Source organism: Lutra lutra, chromosome 8, assembly GCF_902655055.1.
Source record: "Lutra lutra chromosome 8, mLutLut1.2, whole genome shotgun sequence".
NCBI classification, from domain to species: domain Eukaryota; kingdom Metazoa; phylum Chordata; class Mammalia; order Carnivora; family Mustelidae; genus Lutra; species Lutra lutra.
The window spans coordinates 10,989,939-11,011,856 of NC_062285.1; the positions used below are offsets into that span (position 1 = coordinate 10,989,939).

At 38.6% G+C, this 21,918-nt stretch overlaps 1 protein-coding gene and 1 long non-coding RNA gene across 2 annotated transcripts in view; one reads left to right on the forward strand and one right to left on the reverse strand.

Moving 5' to 3' along the window:
- Positions 1-4,762: 4,762 nt before the first annotated feature.
- Positions 4,763-21,918, reverse strand: part of LOC125106826 (serine/threonine-protein kinase greatwall-like) — a 60,777-nt gene continuing 43,621 nt past the window's right edge. Inside the window, 3 exon segments of the mRNA XM_047741453.1 lie at positions 4,763-4,873; positions 5,015-5,153; positions 16,190-16,259. Of these exon segments, the coding sequence (XP_047597409.1) occupies positions 4,763-4,873; positions 5,015-5,153; positions 16,190-16,259 (320 nt within the window).
- On the forward strand, positions 5,689-9,778 carry LOC125107855 (uncharacterized). The gene is made up of 4 exons (XR_007129672.1): positions 5,689-5,845; positions 6,257-6,340; positions 9,181-9,263; positions 9,491-9,778. It is a non-coding gene; the product is annotated as an uncharacterized LOC125107855 (long non-coding RNA).

Genomic DNA, 21,918 nt, shown 5'->3' on the forward strand with positions numbered 1-21,918 from the left:
TAAATATGAAAGCTTTTATGCCTCTTCACTCTGAGAAAAAAAAGTACACGTCTTTCTTTCTAAAATGTAATGTTTAGGTAAAAAGTCAGCTTTGCGGACGGAAACTATTTTTTCAGGAAATTAGATTTTCCTGGCTGAGATAGCAATAAGTCTGATTGACAAGGAAAACTCTCCACATGAACAATATTCTGAAGAAAGAATAAAGAGGTTTTATCTGGGAATTTCAGAACACTGAGAGAAACAATTGTTTAAGGTGGGCCTGATTTTGACAATGATTCTTTAATATATTGAAAAAGATAAAATTTTTATTTTTACTTCTTTGTAACCACAAGATGGCACCAGTTTCCTATTTTTAAAAGTGTGACACTGCCATTTTTCATTTTTTACATTTTTTTAAAGATTACAAGCTGTTTGGGGACATTTGGTTATAACTTTCCCTCAAATACGGGCTCATAGACTATAAGGCTAGAGTTACGGTATTAAATAAGAATTTGTAGGTGGAATAAGATTTATAATATGCATTGCATATGCATGGAATTTAAATGATCTAAATGGTTGGAATCTCAACCCAAGGGAAAGGAGTTTCTCTGGGGGTTTTGTAAGTGAAAAGGGCATTGGGCAACTTAAACTGGGTTACACCAAGAGAAGTCAGATGTAAAGTGGTCTTGGCCAGGAGTTCCCTGTCTGGTCCAAGGGTATGAGCTGGCGGAGAATATAGGTAGGAGGAGGAGGAGGGTAAGAATGTCAGCTGTGCTGAGAGTTGAACTCTCCTAGAAATGATATTTTGAAGTGAGAGGAGTACTGAGAGAAGCAAAAGTAGAAGGCAGTTCTACCCACTTCTCAGCTCTGACCTAACTCTGTTAACATATTCTGGTTTAGCAAACTGTCCTGGGCCTACAAAAGACAAATGAAGGGAACCAATGGGGAACCAGCCACCTTCCTGTCATAAATGCTGTTGTAAGGCTGTTGTCCAGCTGTAGTTATAAGACCTTCCTGTCCTCACCGTCCCTTCATTCCCTGTTCTCCTTTTCTTCATCAGTCAATCCCTTGTGGTTATGGTTAGTAGAAACCCAGTGCAAAGTAGCTTAAACAAACGGGATTTTATCCACGCATGAGACTTAAAAGTTCAGGGTTTGAATAACTTCAAACAGCTGCATATAGATGTTCCACTGTTGGTTTTCTTGTTGTTGTTGTTTTTCCCCTGTTGTCTTCATTCTTCCTCACATCTGTCCAGGTTGCAGGAAAGATTGCCCCAGCAGCACTAGACCTTCATGATTTTAATAGCCATCAATTTCAGAAGCCATTAATTTCTCTCCCAGTATTCCTACAAAGACCCTCATTGATTGGTCTGTGTTGTGTGTCCACTTAGCATAAGGATTATATGGACCACACAAGGTGCAATACTCAAAAGAAAAGGTTTATGGATAGATTTTAAATGTAACCCATGTCCATTATATCTTCCTAAGAAAGTATCTGGATAGTAACATGGCCCCAGACCAATGTTCCCAATGTAGTAAGAACTAATCTACTAAATGCGGGGAAAATGCACAGCTTATAATTATGGATAAGGACTAGATCTAAGTTTGGAGATCTTCAACCTAGGAGGAAAGTCTCTTAGAGAGAATTAAAGGTTTGATCTGTTGTTACCCTCTAGTATTTCCTGGTTTTTTTTAGCCATTTACTTCTATGGGTAAGCATAATGGTGGGCAGGTTGACTCAAGAAGAATTTCTGATCTCAGAGTCTCCTGAACTAAAATCAGTCTTTTTCCCTCACCCTTCTTCTATCCCTCCCTCTGTACCTTCCCACCCCATCACCAAATGTGACTGGATTTCCTTTTACCCATTGTATGTAGGATTTGTTCGGAATCCTGAAATGAGACATTCAACAGAAATCTTGGGACTAAAATCTTTGTGTTCAAAGCAGGGAATTGGAGATGTTTCCTTATACTGATGTGTGGTCATGTAATTGTGCCAATAGTGAAAGCTCTAGATGTAGTTACTTTCATTAATTTCCATCTCACAAAGGTAGTAAGTGTTCTGTAGTGAGTGCCTGGGAAGATGGCTCTTGCAAAATCTGGAGAATATAAGAAAAGAAGAGTTCTTCTGGGTAAACGTTCTTAGTGCCAGGTATTAGAAGCTTTTGTAGAGCTCAACAGCATACTGAGAAGTTTAATTATATACTCCTATATTTTAGGTTAAGTTTATTTTATAATGGGTCGACCCATTATATTAACATGATGACTGTGCTTTTCTTGTGGAAAACTTGGAAACAGACTTATAATAAAATGTCCCCCTGCCTCCCCCCCACTATGAAAACTAGATTGTTTAGTTTGAAAGAATTGATCATAGTCTTACAATGACAGTTTCTACACTATTTTACACAGCATTCTCAGAGTATTTAACATTTACTTTGACAGCAAAGCTGTGGAAAGAAAGGTTCTGTCTGAGTGGTATGAACCAAAAACCAGGTAAGAAGCCTGACTTTAAGGAATAATTTCTACCCTGTTAATTGTCCTATTGGTCTTAAGGAAATGAGATAGACAATCATCCATTCTTAGTGGGCTAATGAGGCAGAATGTCTAAAAAGTCGGCACGTATATTAGAAATTCCTTGATTATGAATGATGTCCAACATCTTTTCAAGTACCTGTTGGCCATCTGTATGTCTTCTTTGGAAAAATGTCTATTCAGAGCCTCTACTCATTGTAAAATCAGACTGTGTTTCGTTTTGTTTGGCTATTGAGTTGTATGAGATCTTCACGTATTTTTGATATCCGCTCTACTCCAAGTCCCATTTCTATGTTCCCTTTTCATGGACTGGCACCACTATTCATTTGGACAGGCTAGTTTTTCTCTCATCCTATCGACCACTGAATTCTGAAATTTTTACTTTCGAAACATCTTTTGAATTCTTCTGTCAGTTTCCACCATAGTCTGAACAACATTTTTTTTTAATGTAGAAAACTGCATTATTAGCCTTAAAAATGGCTTTCTTGTATGCAATCTGACCTCCATCCTGGCAGAATAACCCTTTCAAATATGAATCTGTTGATACCACCGCTTAGACAAGACACTTCAGAAATTCCCCTTTACATTAAAGATAAAGACTCTGTTTCTAAACATAAGTCACCAGTGCCTGAATGATCTGGCCCCTCCCTTAGACTCTGGCTTTCACGTGCACCACCTCCCTCCCTCCCTATGCTCCCACCTCTCTGGCCATGCTCTCTCTTGCCACAGGGTCTTCTCACATGAGGCTCCTTCCGTCTGGATCACTCTTCTACTTCTCCACTACTTACCAGGCGGACGCCTATCTGCCCGCGATATAAGCTCAGGCTTTAGCTCCTCAAGTCTGCCTTCGTGGACCTGCCTTGCAGCTCTTCCTTCGCGCTTATCACTGATAATTTTACATTTGCTTCTATTGTTATTGTTAACCAATGACACCTGTCTTCCCTACTGGATTCAAGCTCTACGAGGTCATGACTTATGTCTGCCAATCATTAATTCCATAGTCCCAGGCAAGAGAATGGAATAGGAGCTCAATAAATAGTTAGATGAGAGATTTCTTATATTGCTTTACAACTTACTTTTCTATCTAAAAGAAAGCGGTGTGCGATTACTGTTAGGTTTGGGCTGTCTTGAGCATTGTTGTGAAGTGGCCAGCAGAACCTTCAATGGCATACATGAAAGGGATGTAGCAGGCTACTGTGTATGTTCTTCCAGAGGAGGTTGTGGATAGAGTAGCCCAATTTCTCAGAAGAAATAGCTGTTGCTCCCACCTTATTTCCTCTCTAGCCACGTAAAAAGCAGACTAAATGGAGCAAGTTAATTTAGCACAGTTTCAGATGAAGTCTCACACTATTCCTGGGATGGGATAGCATTATAGGATAGTCAAGGTGGTCTGAGATTGGCTGTGGACAGTTGCAATTGGTCTTCTTCCATACACATTCGGAAGCATGTCGAAGTTTCCAGAAGTTTTACCCGAAATAAAAATCTTGTTTGCCCATCTAAAAGCTGTTCCTGCCTTTTCTTGGGATGTAGAGCCTTTATTGCATTCCAGTGTGTAACCCTAACTCGTGTGCCTTGAGAAAGATACAGTATCCAGACCCCAGCAAGAAATTCTTTTTTTTTTTTTTTTTAAGATTTTATTTGACAGACAGAGATCACAAGTAGGCAGAGAGGCAGGCAGAGAGAGAGGGGGAAGCGGGCTCCCTGCTGAGCAGAGAGCCCAATGCGGGGCTCGATCCCAGGACCCTGAGATCATGACCTGAGCCGAAGGCAGAGGCTTTAACCCACTGAGCCACCCAGGCGCCCCCCCCAGCAAGAAATTCTAATGGATCTAAGCCAGTCATTGTGACCCAGTTCCCTTGTCAGTTATTGAATCTGATGTGGGCATGCCACTGCATGTGAGAGGCCTTCGTGTTCTTGGAGAAAAGGCTCTTTTCTTGTTATCAGAATCACCTGGATAAGCAGTCCCCCTCCTTCTGCTCAATGCTGTTGTGTCTGAATGGGGTCCTGAGAAGGCTGCAGCCAGCTTGTGACATGGGAACTGGTCTGCAGATGAGAGACATGCTGAGCATGGCAGAGAGGCAAGGTAGAAAGCTCTGAGCTGCAGGCTAGTTCTCCAGACTCCAGCCTCCAGACTGCCACCAACCCACCATCTGTCTAAAATGTTTTAATGTAGTAATTGTATTCCCCTGCTCTCTTGTCAGTTTCCTGCTGTAGCATCCATTTGGCCTCTGCCAACCATTTTTCTGTTCTCATCTTTAAATATGGCCCCCTCTGAACCTCTGCTGCGCTTGTTTCTTGGCATTTAAAGTCCTGTCATACGAGATCGCTTGCCGTTCCCGACTGCTAAGGCCTGTTATTTCATGGCTCTGTCAGATGGTTTATGCTTTGTGTTCCCTGTGGTTTAGAAATCCTATTCTCTGTGATGCCTCTCTTGACTTCTGAGGTAGCATTTATTTTATCACCAGACCTAGAACCTCTTTTTTTTCTCTTTTTAAGATCTTCTTTACTTGAGAGAGGGAACGCATGCGACTAGAGGAGGAGCAAGGTGGGGGAGGGAAAGAGAGGGGAGAGAATCTTCGGCAGACTCCTTGCTGAGCTCGAGCCTGACGTTGGGCTTGATCCGTGACTCTGAGATGATGCCCTGACCTGCAACCGAAAGTCGAATGCTTAACCGACGGAGCCACCCCGGTGCTCCCAGACCTAGAACTTCTAACATAATATCAAAATGATTTCAAAAAATTAGTTATTTGTTTATCTCTCCCCAGTAGACTGAGGACATTCTTTCTGATCATTGGTTATTTATCTTTACATTTTCACAACCTATACGAGTCCAAGTTTGTAAAAGGTACTCAGTAAACATTTAATAAATTAATGAGGTGTTTCCTCTAGTAGGGATAAAGGAGTGTGAACATCAAACCATCAGAACCCTGAGTCCAAAGGCGACCTACTGTTTTCAGTATAGTGTTCTTACAGAGAGTTTCTTTCTTAATCGACTGATGGAAGTGTAAGTTCCAGGGTTAGTTTCCTTGCCGTTGATTAAGTAATTTATTTTTGAGTCTTAGTGTAATTCTTCTGATGGTCAACAAAAACTAGAAATTCTAGAATTTTTGAAAGGATTTTTTTTGTAAGTGATCATTATATTATTGGGCAGTGTGATCTATATAGTAATGCCTTGTTTGTGTATTTAGGGGTTCCTGTTGCGGGACAGGGGATCAGATGTTGAGAGTTTGGACAAACTCATGAAAACAAAAATGTAACTGAAGCTCACCAAGAGGCATTTAAAACTGGTTTTGCAGAGGGTTTTCTGAAAGCTCAAGCCCTAACGCAAAAAACCAATGGTAAGTTGATTAGACACCATCCATATTTGGGAAGAATATCTGAAAGGAAGTCATAGTCCTACCTTTAAGTGGTTACACATATTTTTTCTAACACATATGCACCTTTCCAATGGTTATATTCCATTATATTTGTAACTTAAGCTGTGTCAAAATGGAAATACCTGTTGACAATCTCCCTTTTCTCAAATGAGAACCAGAGTCAAGGACAGAAGCATGAGTGCCTTCATGAGGTTTTTGATAATAGGGTGCTGAAAGGAAATCATGGCAACTATACAAAAGAAGGTCAGGTTCCAAAATGGCATTTGGTTTGAATATGATTACCGTCAATAACCTAATTCTTGCTTTTCATCAAGGTGTCATTTGTCTTTGTTGTTACTTGATTTAGGTTTTATTTTTCTTTTCCTCCTCCAGATTTTCTGAGATGAACTCGTCTGATTCTCTTCGTTCTGCTGCTGTTTGGCATTTATGGACTCTTAAAAAATCCATTTTTATCTGGTAAAGGCTCTTTTTGTTTATCTTTTTTTTTAATCTTTAAAATACTCGACTTTTTTTTCATAGTCTGCCTTAGACAGGAGAGAAGAAGCATTTCCTGTTTTGTTTTTGTTTTTTAAAGATTTTATTTATTTATTTGACAGAGAGAGAGAAAGATCACAAGTAGGCAGAGAGGCAGGCAGAGAGAGAGGGGAAAGCAGGCTCCTTGCTTAGCGGAGAGCGTGATGTGGGGCTCGATCCCAGGACCCTGAGACCATGACTTGAGCTGAAGGCAAAGACTTAATCCACTGAGCCACCCAGGCACCCCAGCATTTACTGTTCTGGTGTCTAGGCCTTTCTTTCCTAAGTCAACACTTCACACATTGGGTCAATTTGAGGTGGTTTTTTGCATTGCGGTAGAAAAGTTTTAATCTGTTATGTTTACATGCCAACGGCATTATCAGGCCTCATTATATTTACATTGCTTTGTGGGTTACAAGAAAAGTTCCTTTAGATACTGTACAAATTTCAAGTTGTATTTTGAGAAAATAATATTTTGTTAATGTTCCAGGGATTATGTTAGAGCAAAAATGTTAGCTTAGCTTCTGTTAATGGTTGGTTTTCCAGACTTCTAGAAAATTACACCTGTCCAATTATAAAATTGAAAAAACATGTAGAATAATTTTATAATAGCAATACAAAGTGAAATAGTCCCCTATTTCAAAGACACACCAATAAAGTTATGAAAAATTTATATATAATACATAAATATATAAAAATTTGGGGTTCCCAGGTGGCTCAGTTGGTTAAGCATCTGCCTTCAGTTCAGGTCATGATTTCAGGGTCCTGGGATCGAAGCGTCTGCACCTTCCCCTACGTGTGTGCTTTCTCTCTCCCCCTCTCCAATAAATAAAATCTAAAAAATACACACACACACACACACACACACACACACACACACACACATATAAATTTAGTATACAATTAAGAATTGCCTCAAGCGATTCTCGTAGTTCTCAGTTTACCAGTCTAAAAGGAAGTAATAATGCCCATCCTAAGTAGTTCCTGTTGCTTTCTCAGCTATTCAGTTTTTACTCGTGTTTTCTATGTTCTTTATGACTGGTTGGCTTGAGAGAAAAAACTGATAACAATTAAAGAATAACAGTTGGTCTGGATCAGGACTTCATCCCTGAACTTGCATGTTACCTTTTAAGTTTTTTGTGGCATCAAACCTTAGATGAGATTTTAACATCCAGGAATAGTCTTTTTTCTTTTCTTAAGATTTTATTTATTTGACAGGGAGTGAGTGCAAACATGGGGAGCAGCAGGCACAGGGAGAAGCAGGCTCCCCGTTGAGCAGGGAGCCGGATGTGGGGCTCAGTTTCAGGACCCTGAGGTCATGACCTGAGCCGAAGGCAGATGCTTAACCGACTGAGCCATCCAGGCGCCCCCAGAATATTCTTTTTATAGCTAGAGTCACCTTCTTTTGTCTCCTTATTTTCAAAACACAACCAGTGTAGGGACACCATATGATCGATATTGGAGGGGTGGGGTTAGTTCTGGCTATTATTTTATGTTTCTTAATTTCTTATATTAAACCAAAATATGTATCAAAATATGAAGTGCATTGCCTCATAATTTCTTATAAGGTTCAGGTGGCTTGGCTATAAATTTAATTTGCATAATTTATAAAGTCCCTCTGTGTAGATCCTTAAATAAACAATGTAGTGGGCTAAAACTGTTAGTGTCCAATGTAGAGTTACTATATTACATTTGCTCTGCCAACTTGTGTATTCTTGGTATGTTAAGTGTTTTCAACAAAACTCTAGTTTTGCGTACTGATCTTTTTTTTTTTGGCATCTAAATTTCTGTCTTACAGACAATATTTTTTTCTTTTTCTGAGGAAATTAGAAATTGCTCTATTTATTCACTTACATCTGTTCAGTAGGGAAGTTTAACCAAAAGGGAGAGATTTTAAGAAAGTTTTGTAATAGTTCCCCGTAGTTGATCTGAAGTATTTTACTGTCTTTCCAAGCTTTCACTGTTATTAATGATGTCATTACTGATACATATCATCTGAGGGCAAGTAATAACAGTTGCTAGAGGAGGAGGCTGCATGAAAAGTGAAATAATCTCTTTTAAGGTTTACCCTTTTTAAATAAAATGCTAGTGCTGTTTTTATGCTAGGTTTAAGGCAGTGTATCTCATGGTATGCATCCCTGACCAGTTGTATCAGGATAATTTAGGGTGATAGTTAAAAATGCAAACTGTCCTGGGCCTTTTTCTAAATCTACAAACCGGAAGTCCTGGGCCATGGCCTGGGAATGTGCATTAATACATTTCTCAAGTGATTTTTATGCAGAGGTGAGTTTAAGAATGGTTTAAATTTCTCTTGTTAGATATTATAGGAGAAGAGGGAAATAATTTTTCATTTTAATTGGAAGGTGTAAAGATGTCATTTTAGGGCCGCATGGGTGGCTCAGTCGTTAAGTGTCTGCCTTTAGCTATGGTCATGATCCCAGAGTCCTGGGATCGAGCCAGTATCAGATGCCCTGCTCTGCGGGAAGCCTGTTCCTCCTCTCCCATTCCCCCTGCTTGTGTTCTTTCTTTCATCATATCTCTCTCTGTCAAATAAATAAATTAAATCTTTAAAAAAAATTAAGATGTCATTTTAATGTGAGTCATTTATTCCTTGAACATGGTCTAGAAATCTGGAAGATGTAGTTTCTTTACTTCACTATGAATTAATGTATGCAAACTTAGATATAATTTTCTGTACTTTCTTACATCTGAATAATAAGGTATTTTATGAAGGTAATTCTAGAACCCTCAAATATATAAACAATTATTTTTTTTCTCTTTAGTCCGCTTCCGGACAACAATGGGGCTTGACTCTGCAGTAGATCCCGTCCAGATGAAAAATGTCAACTTTGAACATGTTAAAGGAGTAAGTTAAAAAGTTTACCCTTTAGTCTTCAAATATTATCTAATTATATAAGGCCAATATTTGATTTTAAAGGTATAAAATAGAAAATATATTTATTGGTCTCTACCTCCAGTTCGAGGCACTAAAACTCTTGTAATTCCCTAAATGACAAGAGTACTAAGTGCATCTTTGCTTCTGCAGTATGGTCTTTGATGCTGATGTCTGACACAGGGCTTCTAAATACCTAGGAATTTCGTGGGTGATGGCACTGTCATTTGTACGAGGCCACTCTGGTGGGCTCCTGGGTGGGGCTGGACACTAGAAGAAACGAAGCCATGATTAGAACCTTGGAAGTTTTAGCTTCACTGTGTATTCTCCAGCCCTCTTTTAGGTATTGGGACAGAAGAAATAAATCTCTGCTGTCATTTCTAACAGAAACTAAACCATGATATTGCATATAAGGAAATAATAGAGTATGCTCAAATGTGACGAAGTCTTATGGGAAAAATATGGAGCAGCATGAAGAAGATTGGGAGTTTTGAGAGAAAGTTCCCAGTTTTAAATGGGGATATTCAGTGTCTGAGAAGGTGACATTTGAGTGAAGATTTGAAGATGATGGAGTAAACCATGCATGTATTTCTTTTTAAGATTTTATTTTTAAGTAATCTCTACACCCAACATGGGGCTCAGACTTAACCCTGAGATCAAGAATCACATGCTCTAGGGCGCCTGGGTGGCTCAGTGGTTTAAGCCGCTGCCTTCGGCTCAGGTCATGATCTCAGGGTCCTGGGATCGAGTCCCGCATCGGGCTCTCTGCTCAGCAGGGAGCCTGCTTCCCTCTCTCTCTCTCTCTCTCTGCCTGCCTCTCCGTCTACTTGTGATCTCTCTCTGTCAAATAAATAAATAAAATCTTAAAAAAAAAAAAAAAAAAAAAAAAAAAGAATCACATGCTCTAGACTGAGCCAGCCAGCTGTGCCTAAACCATGTATGTATTTGAGCAAAGGACTCTTCTAGCCAGAGGAAGAGAGAGAGCAAAGATCCTGAGAATTCACGTGCCTGACTTGTTTGACCGGGCGAAAGCCCACTGTCATGTGGAGTAGAATGAGAGCAGCTACTCTTCCACACTCTGTTCCCTATCTACGCATAAATATTTTTCACAACCTCGACTATTAGGGAATAAAGTATCAGGAGTCACTGTGATAATTTTATACCAACTAGTCCTTCCCTTCCATTGGCAATTTAAACAGCTGTGAACCGTGTCGGAATTGGGAAAAGAGAATAATTGAGGAAGAGGTTGGTGCGGTGAGTATTTGAAAACTGATTAGTGCAGAGGGCCCTGCCCATTTTAAGATGCGCAGTCAGCCTGCTCTCCATTGAACCTGTGCTGAGATTATGGTCCGCGAGGCATTCTTCCTTTCTCCCTGCAGTGTATATACTTCAGTACTCAATGGACTACACTTCTTTTGGAATGAGTCTGATTATGAAGCTAAAGAAGACGTATTGATAATACTACAAAGGGCTCATCACAAAGTTTATAGATTATCACAGTTTTCTGTGCTAATCTAAACATATAATTACTGTTTAAATTTTATATTGCTATCATCCCTATAGAATCTAAATTTATATAGACCAATGTAATTTATAACATTTACCAAAATAGGTGGGTCAGTAGGTGGTACCTGTGATCAGTTTTACCGACTCTTAAAGAGCTAGTATAGGAATTTCATTTCCTTACCTAGAATTTCTGGTTATAGAGGAGTAATTTTATATATAGTTGCCATAAAAATACTAATAAGGGCTTTTATACCTTCATTCATTGCCTTGATCCCTAAACTATATTCTTCTATATAGATTTTATATACCTCAGTTGGGAATTTTCTTGACACAAAGCTTGGGCAGAAGAAATGTAAGTTTAGTTTTTACCTTGACCAGATGTCTTTTGGCCTTCTTTTAGTATATTGATATCTTTGAGGGGGTAGGAGAAGAGTAAATGAAACAAGATGGGATTGGGAGGGAGACAAACCATAAGTGACTCTTAATCTCACAAAACAAACTGAGGGTTGATGGGGGGAGGGGGTTGGGAGAGGGGGGTGGGGTTATGAATATTTAGAAGCGTATTTTAATAGATAAAGGGCCAGATATCTTTTTATATACGTAATTTTTTTTCTATTTTTTGGAGAAGACTTTTTTTTTAAAGATTTTATTTATTTATTTATTATTATTATTATTTTTAAAGACTTTATTTATTTATTTGACAGACAGAGATCACAGGTAGGCAGAGAGGCAAGCAGAGAGAGAGGAGTAAGCAGGCAGAGAGCCCGATGCGGGGCTCGATTCCAGGACCCCAGATCATGACCCGAGCCGAAGGCAGAGGCTTTAACCCACTAAGCCACCCAGGCGCCCCAAGATTTTATTTATTTATTTATTTGAGAGAGAGCGTGTGAGAGAGTACAAGCAGAGGGAGTGGCAGAGGGAGAGGGAGGAGCAGGCTCCCCGCTGAGCAGAGAGCCTCATGTAGGGCTTGCTCCCAGGATCCCGAGATCCTGACCTGAGCTGAAGGTAGCCGCTTTACTGACTGAGCCACCCAGACGCCCCCCAGATCTCTTTATAAACATAAATTTTGAAGCTTAGCATTCACACAAAACTGTACAAATCACAAATATGTATCTTAGTAAGTTTTCACGCAGTGAACTTAGTATATTATTGGCACCCAGCTCAAGAAATAAAATATTACCAGAAACTTCCTAGTGTCCCTTTCTTCCTACTGAAAGCGTATCGTTCTGTCTCATAACATGTATTACTTGGCCTGTGTTTGAACTTTACATAAACATAATACATGTAGTGTATATGGCTTCTTTCATTCAATGTGATGTTTATGAGATCCATCATGTTTTTACATGAAGTTTTACTTCATTCATCCCCATTGCATAGTATTCTATGAGTCACAATAGTGTGTATTCTCCATTAGGTAGACATTGGGTTGTTTCTAGTTTAGGCCTAAAGAGTGGTCTTGTGAATATTTTTTATGTTTCTTGGTGAACATATGTATGCATTTCTCCTTAGGGGTGGACAGAGCTTTACTTAGAAATGTTAACTTTACAAACATTTTATTAAGTTTTAATAATTGAATCAGTATCTTTCAAAGACCATTTTAAGCCTAATTAAAAAACTCATTTACTCTTTAATAATGATTGTATACTTCCTAGAGAAAGTCCTAGAAAATGAATTAGGAATCTAAGAGAGTCATGAGTTTAATTCTGGATTTTCATAATGCCCTTCAGCCCAGAGATGTTTCATGTTTTGGTACACTTCTTGTCAGGTAGTTTCTTTTTCTTTCTTTTTTTTTTTTTTTAAATTTAAATTATTTATTTATTTATTTATTTATTTTTAATAAACATATTATGTATTTTTATCCCTGGGGTACAGGTCTGTGAATCGCCAGGTTTACACACTTCACAGCACTCACCATAGCACATACCCTCCCCGATGTCCATAACCCCACCCCCCCTCTCCCAACCCCCCTCCCCCCAGCAACCCTCAGTTTGTTTTGTGAGCTTAAGAGTCACTTATGGTTTGTCTAGGTAGTTTCTTTTTAACCGTGACCAATGTACTTGAGTTCTTTTTTCCCCACTGAGAACTATTTAAAGTTGTCTAATATAGTGTTGCAAATTGGCTGCAAACCTATTATTACACCAGTGTAATTTAAAATAAATACATGAAAGTACACACCTAAATGTGCTTTTAATTTGAATTGATAGCTAACATTTTTAATGATGTCTGGTTTTGTTTTGTTTTCCTTCAAAAATTTAAGTCTGGAACACAAGGTCTATATTCTGTGGTAGCGCCAAGTCATGGTGGTTTCTCCTCTCTAAGGGTCTTTGCTTTCCAGTTCAGCATACTGCCACCACTAGTATTTAATATCTGGTCTTCTGCACTCATCTTTGATACCGTTCTGGCTCTACATATTTGTATTTGTTACTTCTTGTTGGATGCTAACTAATTTCTGATAGGCAGCTTCTTTTTCCTTTTAAGATTTCATTCATTTGAGAGAAAGTGAGCAAAAGGCAGCTAAGCTGGGAGAGGAGCAGACCTCCCCACTGAGCAGGAGCCCGATGTGGGAGTCAGTCCTGGCATCCTGAAATCACGACCTGGGCCGAAGGCAGACGCTTAACTGACTGAGCCACCTGGGCGGCCCTGATAGGCAGCTGTCTTAATCTTAAATCAGAGTTTTTAAAGTTGAGCTAATATTCTGCATGCCATCTTTGTTGACCAAATTGGGATTTATTCTTTTTTTTTTTTAAGATTTTATTTATGTATTTGACAGAGATCACAAGTAGGTAGAGAGGCAGGCAGAGAGGGAGAGAGGAGGAAGCAGGCTCCCCACTGAGCAGAGAGCCCGATGCGGGGCTCGATCCCAGGACCCTGAGATCATGACCCGAGCCGAAGGCAGAGGCTTTAACCCACTGAGCCACCCAGGCGCCCCAAATTGGGCTTTATTCTTGCGAGAGATCTTAATTCTACGTGATTTCTGTATTGGGGGTATTAAATCTTTTTTTTTTTTAAGATATTATTTATTTGTAAGAGAGATACACAGCAAGAGAGTAAACACAAGCAGGGGGAGTGGGAGAGGGAGAAGCAGGCTTCCTGCTGGGCCCCATGCAGGGCTCGATCCCAAGATGCTGGGATCATGACCTGAGCCGAAGGCAGACGCTTAAGGAACGAAATCGTTTAAACTTTTTTTTTTTTTTTTTTTGCTACAACCATTTTCAAAACAATATCCGTACACTATAGCTTAATTTTAGCTTAATTTTAATCTGTACACTAAAGCTTAATTTTAGCTTAATTATAGTCTCCATTCTTTGACATTTTAAGGAACTAAGTCATTTACGATCTAGTCGTAATTCCTTATAATGAAAATAATCTAAGAGTTAATCACAAGGTAATGTTATAACTTAAACACACAGACTCCCTTTTCACTGATATGTATTAAGCCCACATAATTTGCCCTGAAGCTTATAAACCAGGTCAAAAGTTCTGGATTTGAAACTTGTGAGTCTTTCTGTTTATGTCAAATGCCGCTGACACATTTAACTAGAGCTGTGAATGTAAGTCCTTGTTAACTGGGGAAACACTATTTCTCAAAAATTTAAGAAGTTAAGAATATTTTTTTGTTGAGATATTTAAGGAGACCGTTTAATTGGCAAAGGAGTTGGGTGAAAACCCTTTTGTGTGTGCATTTGTAAGGGAGTCTTCTAGTTAATTTCCAGTTCAATTTATTATTTTCAAAGAGAAGGCTGTGATAATCTAATCATTATTTATAATCATTTGATAAATTGTGTCATTTTATGTGGAGGAAGCTAAACAGGAACTATAGGAGGTTCTTGAATTCTTGAAAAATCCACAAAAATTTACTGTGCTTGGAGGTAAACTTCCAAAAGGTAAGGTCCCTTCCCTTTATCCATGACTTGACATGAAAAAAAAATACTACATTCCATTGCTAATTTAATTTTTACCAACTTAAAAGCTTAAAGTTTAGTTCTTCGTGGCTATTTTACAAAGAAGTCTTCATTCTGAACATACCATTGTATAACCTGTTTTTGAGAGGAGGGGGATTTTGAATTTTATTACAATTTCAGATTTTAAATTGTGAGAATAGTGCAAGAACTCTCTGTACTCTTAACCGAACTCAATAGTTTTTTAGGACTTTGTCTCATTTACTCAGTTTCTTAAATAAATGTATTTTTAAACTGTTTAAGAGTAAATCGTAGATATCATGCTCCTTTAACCTCAAATACCTCATTATGTATCTCCTAAAGTAGAACAGTATTCTATTACATAACTCCAGTATAGTTATTAAAGTCAGGAAATTTCACACGGTTCCAGAACTAATTATGAAGTTTAGTTATATTCAAATTTCTGCATTTCTCTTACTAATACCTTTTGTAGTGAGGTCCTCCCATGCCCCACCCCAAATCCAGGTTTAAGACTCAATCCAGGTTTACACATTTAGGTTTTTCTTTAATCTTTTTTTTTTTTAAACTATTTTAGAGAAAGAGAGAGAGAGAAGGAGAGCAGGCGGTGGGGAGGGACGGAGGGAGAGAGAGAATGAGAATCTTCAGCCAGACGGATCATGACCTGAACCAGAATCAAGAGTTGCTGCCTAACTGCCTGAGCCACCCAGGCACCCCTTGATTTTTCTTCCATCTGAAAAGGTTGTTTAGCCTATTCGTTTATTTACTTATTTATTTATTTGAGAGAGAGTGAGTGAGCACACATGCAAGTGCAGGAGCCGGTGAGGGGAGGGCAGAGGGAGAGAATCTGAAGCAGACTGTGCACTCAGTGTAGAGCCCCATGCGGGGATCAGTCTCACGACCCTGTCGTGAGGTGAGCCGAAGTCTCATGTTTAACTGGCTGAGCCACCCAGGCTCCCCTCCTCACTCTGTTATCATGGGAGTGGGTGTGGATCTTTGATGACCTCAAAACATACTAATTTGTGGAATAGTCCTGTTTGTCTTTGATGTTTTCTCTTTTAGTGACTGTTGTGATTTATAAGTAGAAATATATATTTAGTCTTAGTCCCGTTTCTTGTAGTCATTATACTGATGACAGCAATAGATTTCTCTTCCATTAATGAGCCGACTTTTAGAGCACACCTAAGGTTAGCAGCTGGTTGCCAGGAGAATCAACCATGTGATAAGAGGGCCGAAACTTTCCACAAGTTAGTATGTATTCTTCAGTCTTTTGGGATGAAGTCCTTAACTTAGGGTATTTGATGCTATCTCCAGGTAGGTAGCGTCAGAATTGATTGGAATGTTAGGGTGCCCGACTGGTGTTGGAGAATTGTTTGTTGGTGTGAGGGAAAACCATATGCTAGAATTGGATACAAGATTGTAATGACTTTGTGGTGTCCTTGGACTATGTGACCATGTTATACTGTAATCACTTACCTTAAACGTTGACAGTTTCCAGTGTTTTGCGGTTTCCAGTGCTTTGTGGTTAAAATTAGCAGTGTGAGCGCTGGGCCAAATGTATGAAGAGGAAAGAGAGAAACATGCTTTCAGTTGTCGAATGAGTAAGTCAGAGGAGTAAAAGGCATAGGAAATACCGTCAGTGATACTGTAATAGTGTTGTATGGTGACAGAGGGTAGCTACACTTGTGAGCACAGCATAATGTTTAAACTTGTCAAATCACTATGTTGTACACCTGAAACTAATGTGACTGTGTGTCAACTATACTCAGACATTTTTAATGAAAATGATAAAATCAGCACTTGTGATGATCATCTTATCTCAAGGCTTTGCCTACATCCTTAATTATCTCTTCAGAATAAATTCTAGATTTACTCATTTATTTATTCATTATTCTGGGTTCTAATTCTAGAAATGGAATTGGTAAGTTAAAGGTGGCACTCATATTTAAGGTTTGTTTCTAAACCGCCCACTATCTCTACTGACAATGTTCAGCAGTGTATAAAAGTGTTGGTATGAATCTCTGCTAATTTAGGATTCATTTATTAAAATCAGTACTATAACATCAGAAAGTTTAAAGTTTAAAGTCATAGAATAGTTAAACACTTTGCTTTCTAATCACAAGGGATATTTTATAAAATTGTGGCAAAATTCTCATTTACAAAAATACATTCTGCCATTTAAACCAGTTAAGAATGACAATAACATGGCAATACAAGGGTAGTCTTAAGGGTATTTTTCAACAACTTTCCTTTAAAAAGAGTTTTTTATGTTAAAATATAGCAATAATATAGGGTTTTTTTGGCCTTTTTAAATGAAAAATGAAAAGTCATGGAGACCAGAGAAATCTGTTATTCCAACTTATAAAAAATGTACTGCTGTTAAGAAAATTTTCGAACATAGGAAAAGTTACAAAGCTGTAGAAATGGGGCGCCTGGGTGGCTCAGTGGGTTAAGCTGCTGCCTTCGGCTCGGGTCGTGATCTCAGGGTCCTGGGATCCAGCCCCGCATCGGGCTCTCTGCTCAGCAGGGAGCCTGCTTCCCTTCCCCTCTCTCTGCCTGCCTCTCTGTCTACTTGTGATCTCTCTCTCTGTCAAATAAATAAATAAAATCTTAAAAAAAAAAAAAAGCTGTAGAAATGAACTACTTTACCTCTACATACTTTGTTATGTGTCACCTAAGACTAAGGACATTATCCTAAAGAGAATAATTTATCCTACCAAATAAAATTAAATACTATTTCCTTAATATCTTGTACTCTGGAATTTTTTCATTTTTCATCAGATGTCCAAATCAAATTTTCATCAGAGTTTCTGAAATATGTGTCAGGGGTTCATGTGTCACATTTGGTTGCTTAATCTTTTAATCTGTGTTTATGTGAATTTTATCTTACTTGTTTAATGACAAGTAAGTTTATTATGGTCCATTCTCTCACGGTAGAGGGAAATTAGTTTTGAAGAAGTTCCCAAAGTGAATCATTACCAGAGACATGTTTTGCTTTGTTTCAAAATAATAGTCATGTGCTTTCAACCTCAAAACTATGTATACATTAATTAATAACTATTTGTTTCATAGGCTCACATCAGGTTTTATTTTTATTTTTTAAGTTGAATCAGTGAATTTGTTTTCTCTTTTAGGGATACTTTTAGTTGGACCACCAGGGACAGGAAAGACTCTTCTTGCTCGAGCTGTGGCTGGAGAAGCTGATGTTCCTTTTTATTATGCTTCTGGATCAGAATTTGATGAAATGTTTGTGGGTGTGGGAGCCAGCCGTATCAGAAATCTATTTAGTACGTTTTAATGTATCTTTCATACGATACAAAATTTTGTTAATTTTAGGGGAAAAGGGATTCTTACCCTTTATTTCCTATTCAATTTTGATTGATAGCTGACCTCACCATTGTGGGGTTTTAATTTTAGGTAATTTAATGTGTCATCTAAAACAGAACTGTACTTTCCCCTAGTAGAGGAGCTAGATGTGTTAGGTGAGGTTGGGGCCTGTTGAAAAGCTGAGTTTTCTGTTGTTGTTGTCCTTTTTATCTTATTCATTAATTCAGCAGTATGTAATTAAGGAATAGTTAACCTCAGATCTAACTGTGGCTTGTACAGTCAAAAGAATGAATACTCAGTTGTTTTTTATTATATATCATTTTGTATGGTACAGTTTTTTTCCTGATGCTACTGTTCTTAAATCAGTTTTAAAAGAAGAGATCTCATTTTATTTTTTTTTTATTTTTTTTTTAAATATTTTATTTATTTATTTGACAGAGAGAGATCACAAGTAGACAGAGAGGCAGGCAGAGAGAGAGAGGAGGAAGCAGGCTCCCTGCTGAGCAGAGAGCCCGATGCGGGACTCGATCCCAGGACCCTGAGATCATGACCTGAGCCGAAGGCAGCGGCTTAACCCACTGAGCCACCCAGGCACCCAAGAGATCTCATTTTAAAGATTTTATTTATTTATTTGACAGACAGAGATCACAAGTAGGCAGAGAGGCAGGCAGAGAGTGAGAGGGGGAAGCAGGCTCACTGCTGAGCAGGGAGCCCCGATGTGGGGCTCAATCCCAGGACCCTGGGATCATGACCTGAGCCGAAGGCAGAGGCTTTAACCCACTGAGCCACCCAGGCGCCCCAGAAGAGATCTCATTTTATGTACTTTGTCCTTAATGAATGTCTTTTGTTGCCTTTGACAGTCTTACAGGTTTTTAATATTTACATGATTTTGTTCAAAAAACATTGATTTCATTAAACTTATTTGTATCTCTTCTCTTTTCCTAGGCGAAGCAAAAGCAAATGCTCCCTGTGTTATATTTATTGATGAATTAGATTCTGTTGGTGGGAAGCGAATTGAGTCTCCAGTGCATCCATATTCCAGGCAGACTATAAACCAGCTTCTTGCTGAAATGGATGGGTAATTGAATCTTCATCTGTCTTTGGGACATGGTAATATATTTGGGAACATTCGAGAAATAGCGGGGCATCTGGCTAAGTCAGTGGAGCATGCAGCTCTTCCTCTCAGAGTTGTACATTTGAGCCCCACATGGGGTATATAGATTACTTAAAAATAAAATCTTAAAAAAAAAGAAAGAGGAAAAACATGTAGGCAACAGAGTAGTCCCTGTGAAGTCAAGACAAGCTGGATTCTCTGTATTGTGTTCTTTCCATTACTAATGGGGTGACTGAGGTATCAGCTCTTCTTAATTGGTGATCTCTGTACCTTTTTTCATTGATTGTCGCATGACAGGAAAGTGATGGTTCCTATTGAGAATACTAGTCTGGAGACGTAAAGAGTGTTTGGTGGTTCCTACAGTTTGTGACTCGATTTTAATGTTGTGGTAGATTAAAAGTTTGCATCAGGGGCTCCTGGGTGGCTCAGTGGATTAAAGTCTCTGCCCTGGGCTCAGGTCATGATCTCAGGGTCCTGGGATTGAGCCCTGCATTGGGCTCTCTGCTCAGCAGGGAGCCTGCTTTCCCCTCTCTCTTTGCCCAGGCCTGGCCTACTTGTGATCTCTTTGTCTGTCAAATAAATAAATAAAATCTTTAAAAAAAAACTCTAAAAAAAAACAAAATAAAAGTTTGCATCAGTTTTTAAAATATAAAGAGCAAGAGGTGGGGTTGCTTTGAGAGAAGGAAGGACTTCTTAAAACCACGTATGATCTTTTGGAACCAAAGGGGAAGTCTAGGAGCAAATAATTTGAAGTGGTTAGCTTGAGAATAATTTTTCACAAATTAGTCAGGTTCCCTAGCCTTTTCTGTTAGGTTATGTCTTCCTAAGTAGAACAAATACCGTGAAGACATGACTTTGTGATGTATTGTTAGCAGTTTTATTAAAGTGTACTGGCGTAGTAACATTTGTTCTTTTTAAAAAATGATAGAGATGTCTTATCACTTTGAGTATAAAAAGGATCAGTCCCTTTTCTTTACTGTTACTAAATTTAATGATAGTTTTGTGTAGAGCATTTTTAAATGTGTATTGTTTTAATTTTGAGTGAAATGTTACTTTTCTTCTTTTTTACCAGCTTTAAACCCAATGAAGGAGTTATCATAATAGGAGCCACATACTTCCCAGAGGCATTAGGTAAGTATGTATTAAAAGACTTTTTTTGGACAAGTACCAATACGTACTGAAACGTAGATGAACTTTAAAAGAGTTGGGGCGCCTGGGTGGCTCAGTGGGTTAAGCCGCTGCCTTCGGCTCAGGTCATGATCTCAGGGTCCTGGGATCGAGCCCCGCATCGGGCTCTCTGCTCAGCAAGGAGCCTGCTTCCCCCTCTCTCTCTCTGCCTGCCTCTCCGTCTACTTGTGATCTCTCTCTGTCAAATAAATAAATAAAATCTTTAAAAAAAAATAAAAGAGAAGGAAGCCCATCACCAAACATCACATATGATTCTGTTTATGTGAAATGTCCAGAATAAGCAAATCAGTGGCAACAGAAAGTAGATTAGTGGCTGCTAGAAGGAGGGAAGAATGGAGAGTGACTGTTGGTGGCTATGGGGTTTCTTTTTGGAGTGGGGGAATAAAATATTCTTAAGTTAGATTTTTGGTAAGTGCACAACTCTGACTACATTAAAAACCACTGGATTATGTACTTTGAAATCTGTGATGTGTAAATTAAATTTCAGGAAAGTTGTTAAATGAATCTTCTGACAACTTTATATCACAAAAGTTTGGGGGTGGTGGAGAACATTTTTAAAATAAAATTTATTACAGTTTTAAATTTTTGATTTTGTCATAGAAGGTATTCATATTTTAATTTGATCTAATAGTTTTTTTTTTAATCTTTGCCTAAGTCTGTGGTTTAACATTCTATACTTAGAGCAGTTGTGATAGGAAGCTATCACAGTGTAGCTCTCATAATAGACTGCTGTAGAATTATTGTTCCTAGAGTGACTAGCTTGCATGATTTTGTTTATGAGGGGTGCCTGCTATCTATCTCCTATCAACCTTTGTCCTGCCTTCTGGTTATTGAAACTGTTACTTGAGCCATGTTTTACAAGGAGTGCTCTGAATGTTTATATTCAGGTTTCCAGTCTAGGCTGGAATAGGTGATGGGGATTAAGGAACGCACTTGTGATGAGCAGTGGGTGACGTGTGGAATTGTCGAATCACTGTACTGTACACCTGAAACTAACAGAGCACTGTATGTTGGCTGTCCCGGAATTAAAATAAGAAACAAAACTCTATCCAACTTCTGGTTGCCATTATCTTTCCCTCTTGTCTTCAGAGTGTCAGTCCTATTTAACTTGACCTTCAGTACTCAGATTATTAATTTATATTTTCTTCTCATTTTCTCCCTTTAGTGCCTTAATACGTCCTGGTCATTTTGGCATGCAAGTTACAGTTCCAAGACCAGATGTAAAAGGTCGAACAGAAATTTTGAAATGGTATCTCAATAAAATAAAGTTTGATCAGTGTAAGTCTAATTCTAGTAACAAACTTTATTATTTTCTCTGTGTAATGGTAATATTTCATTCCGCCCTATTTGTGGTCCTTACTTGATAAATATCTCAGAAGACCAGTTTTTTCTATGTTCTCTTTTCTCTCCATTTGTATTTCCTTTTTAAAAAGTTTATTTTTTGATAATTATATATGTAGGACATTCTGTCGTTTGAATCCCAATGCTAAAGGATGTTTGTGGGGCTCCTGGGTGGCCTAGTTGGTTGAGTGGTTGCCTTTGGCTCAGGTTGTGAGGGTCCTGGGATCAAGCCCCG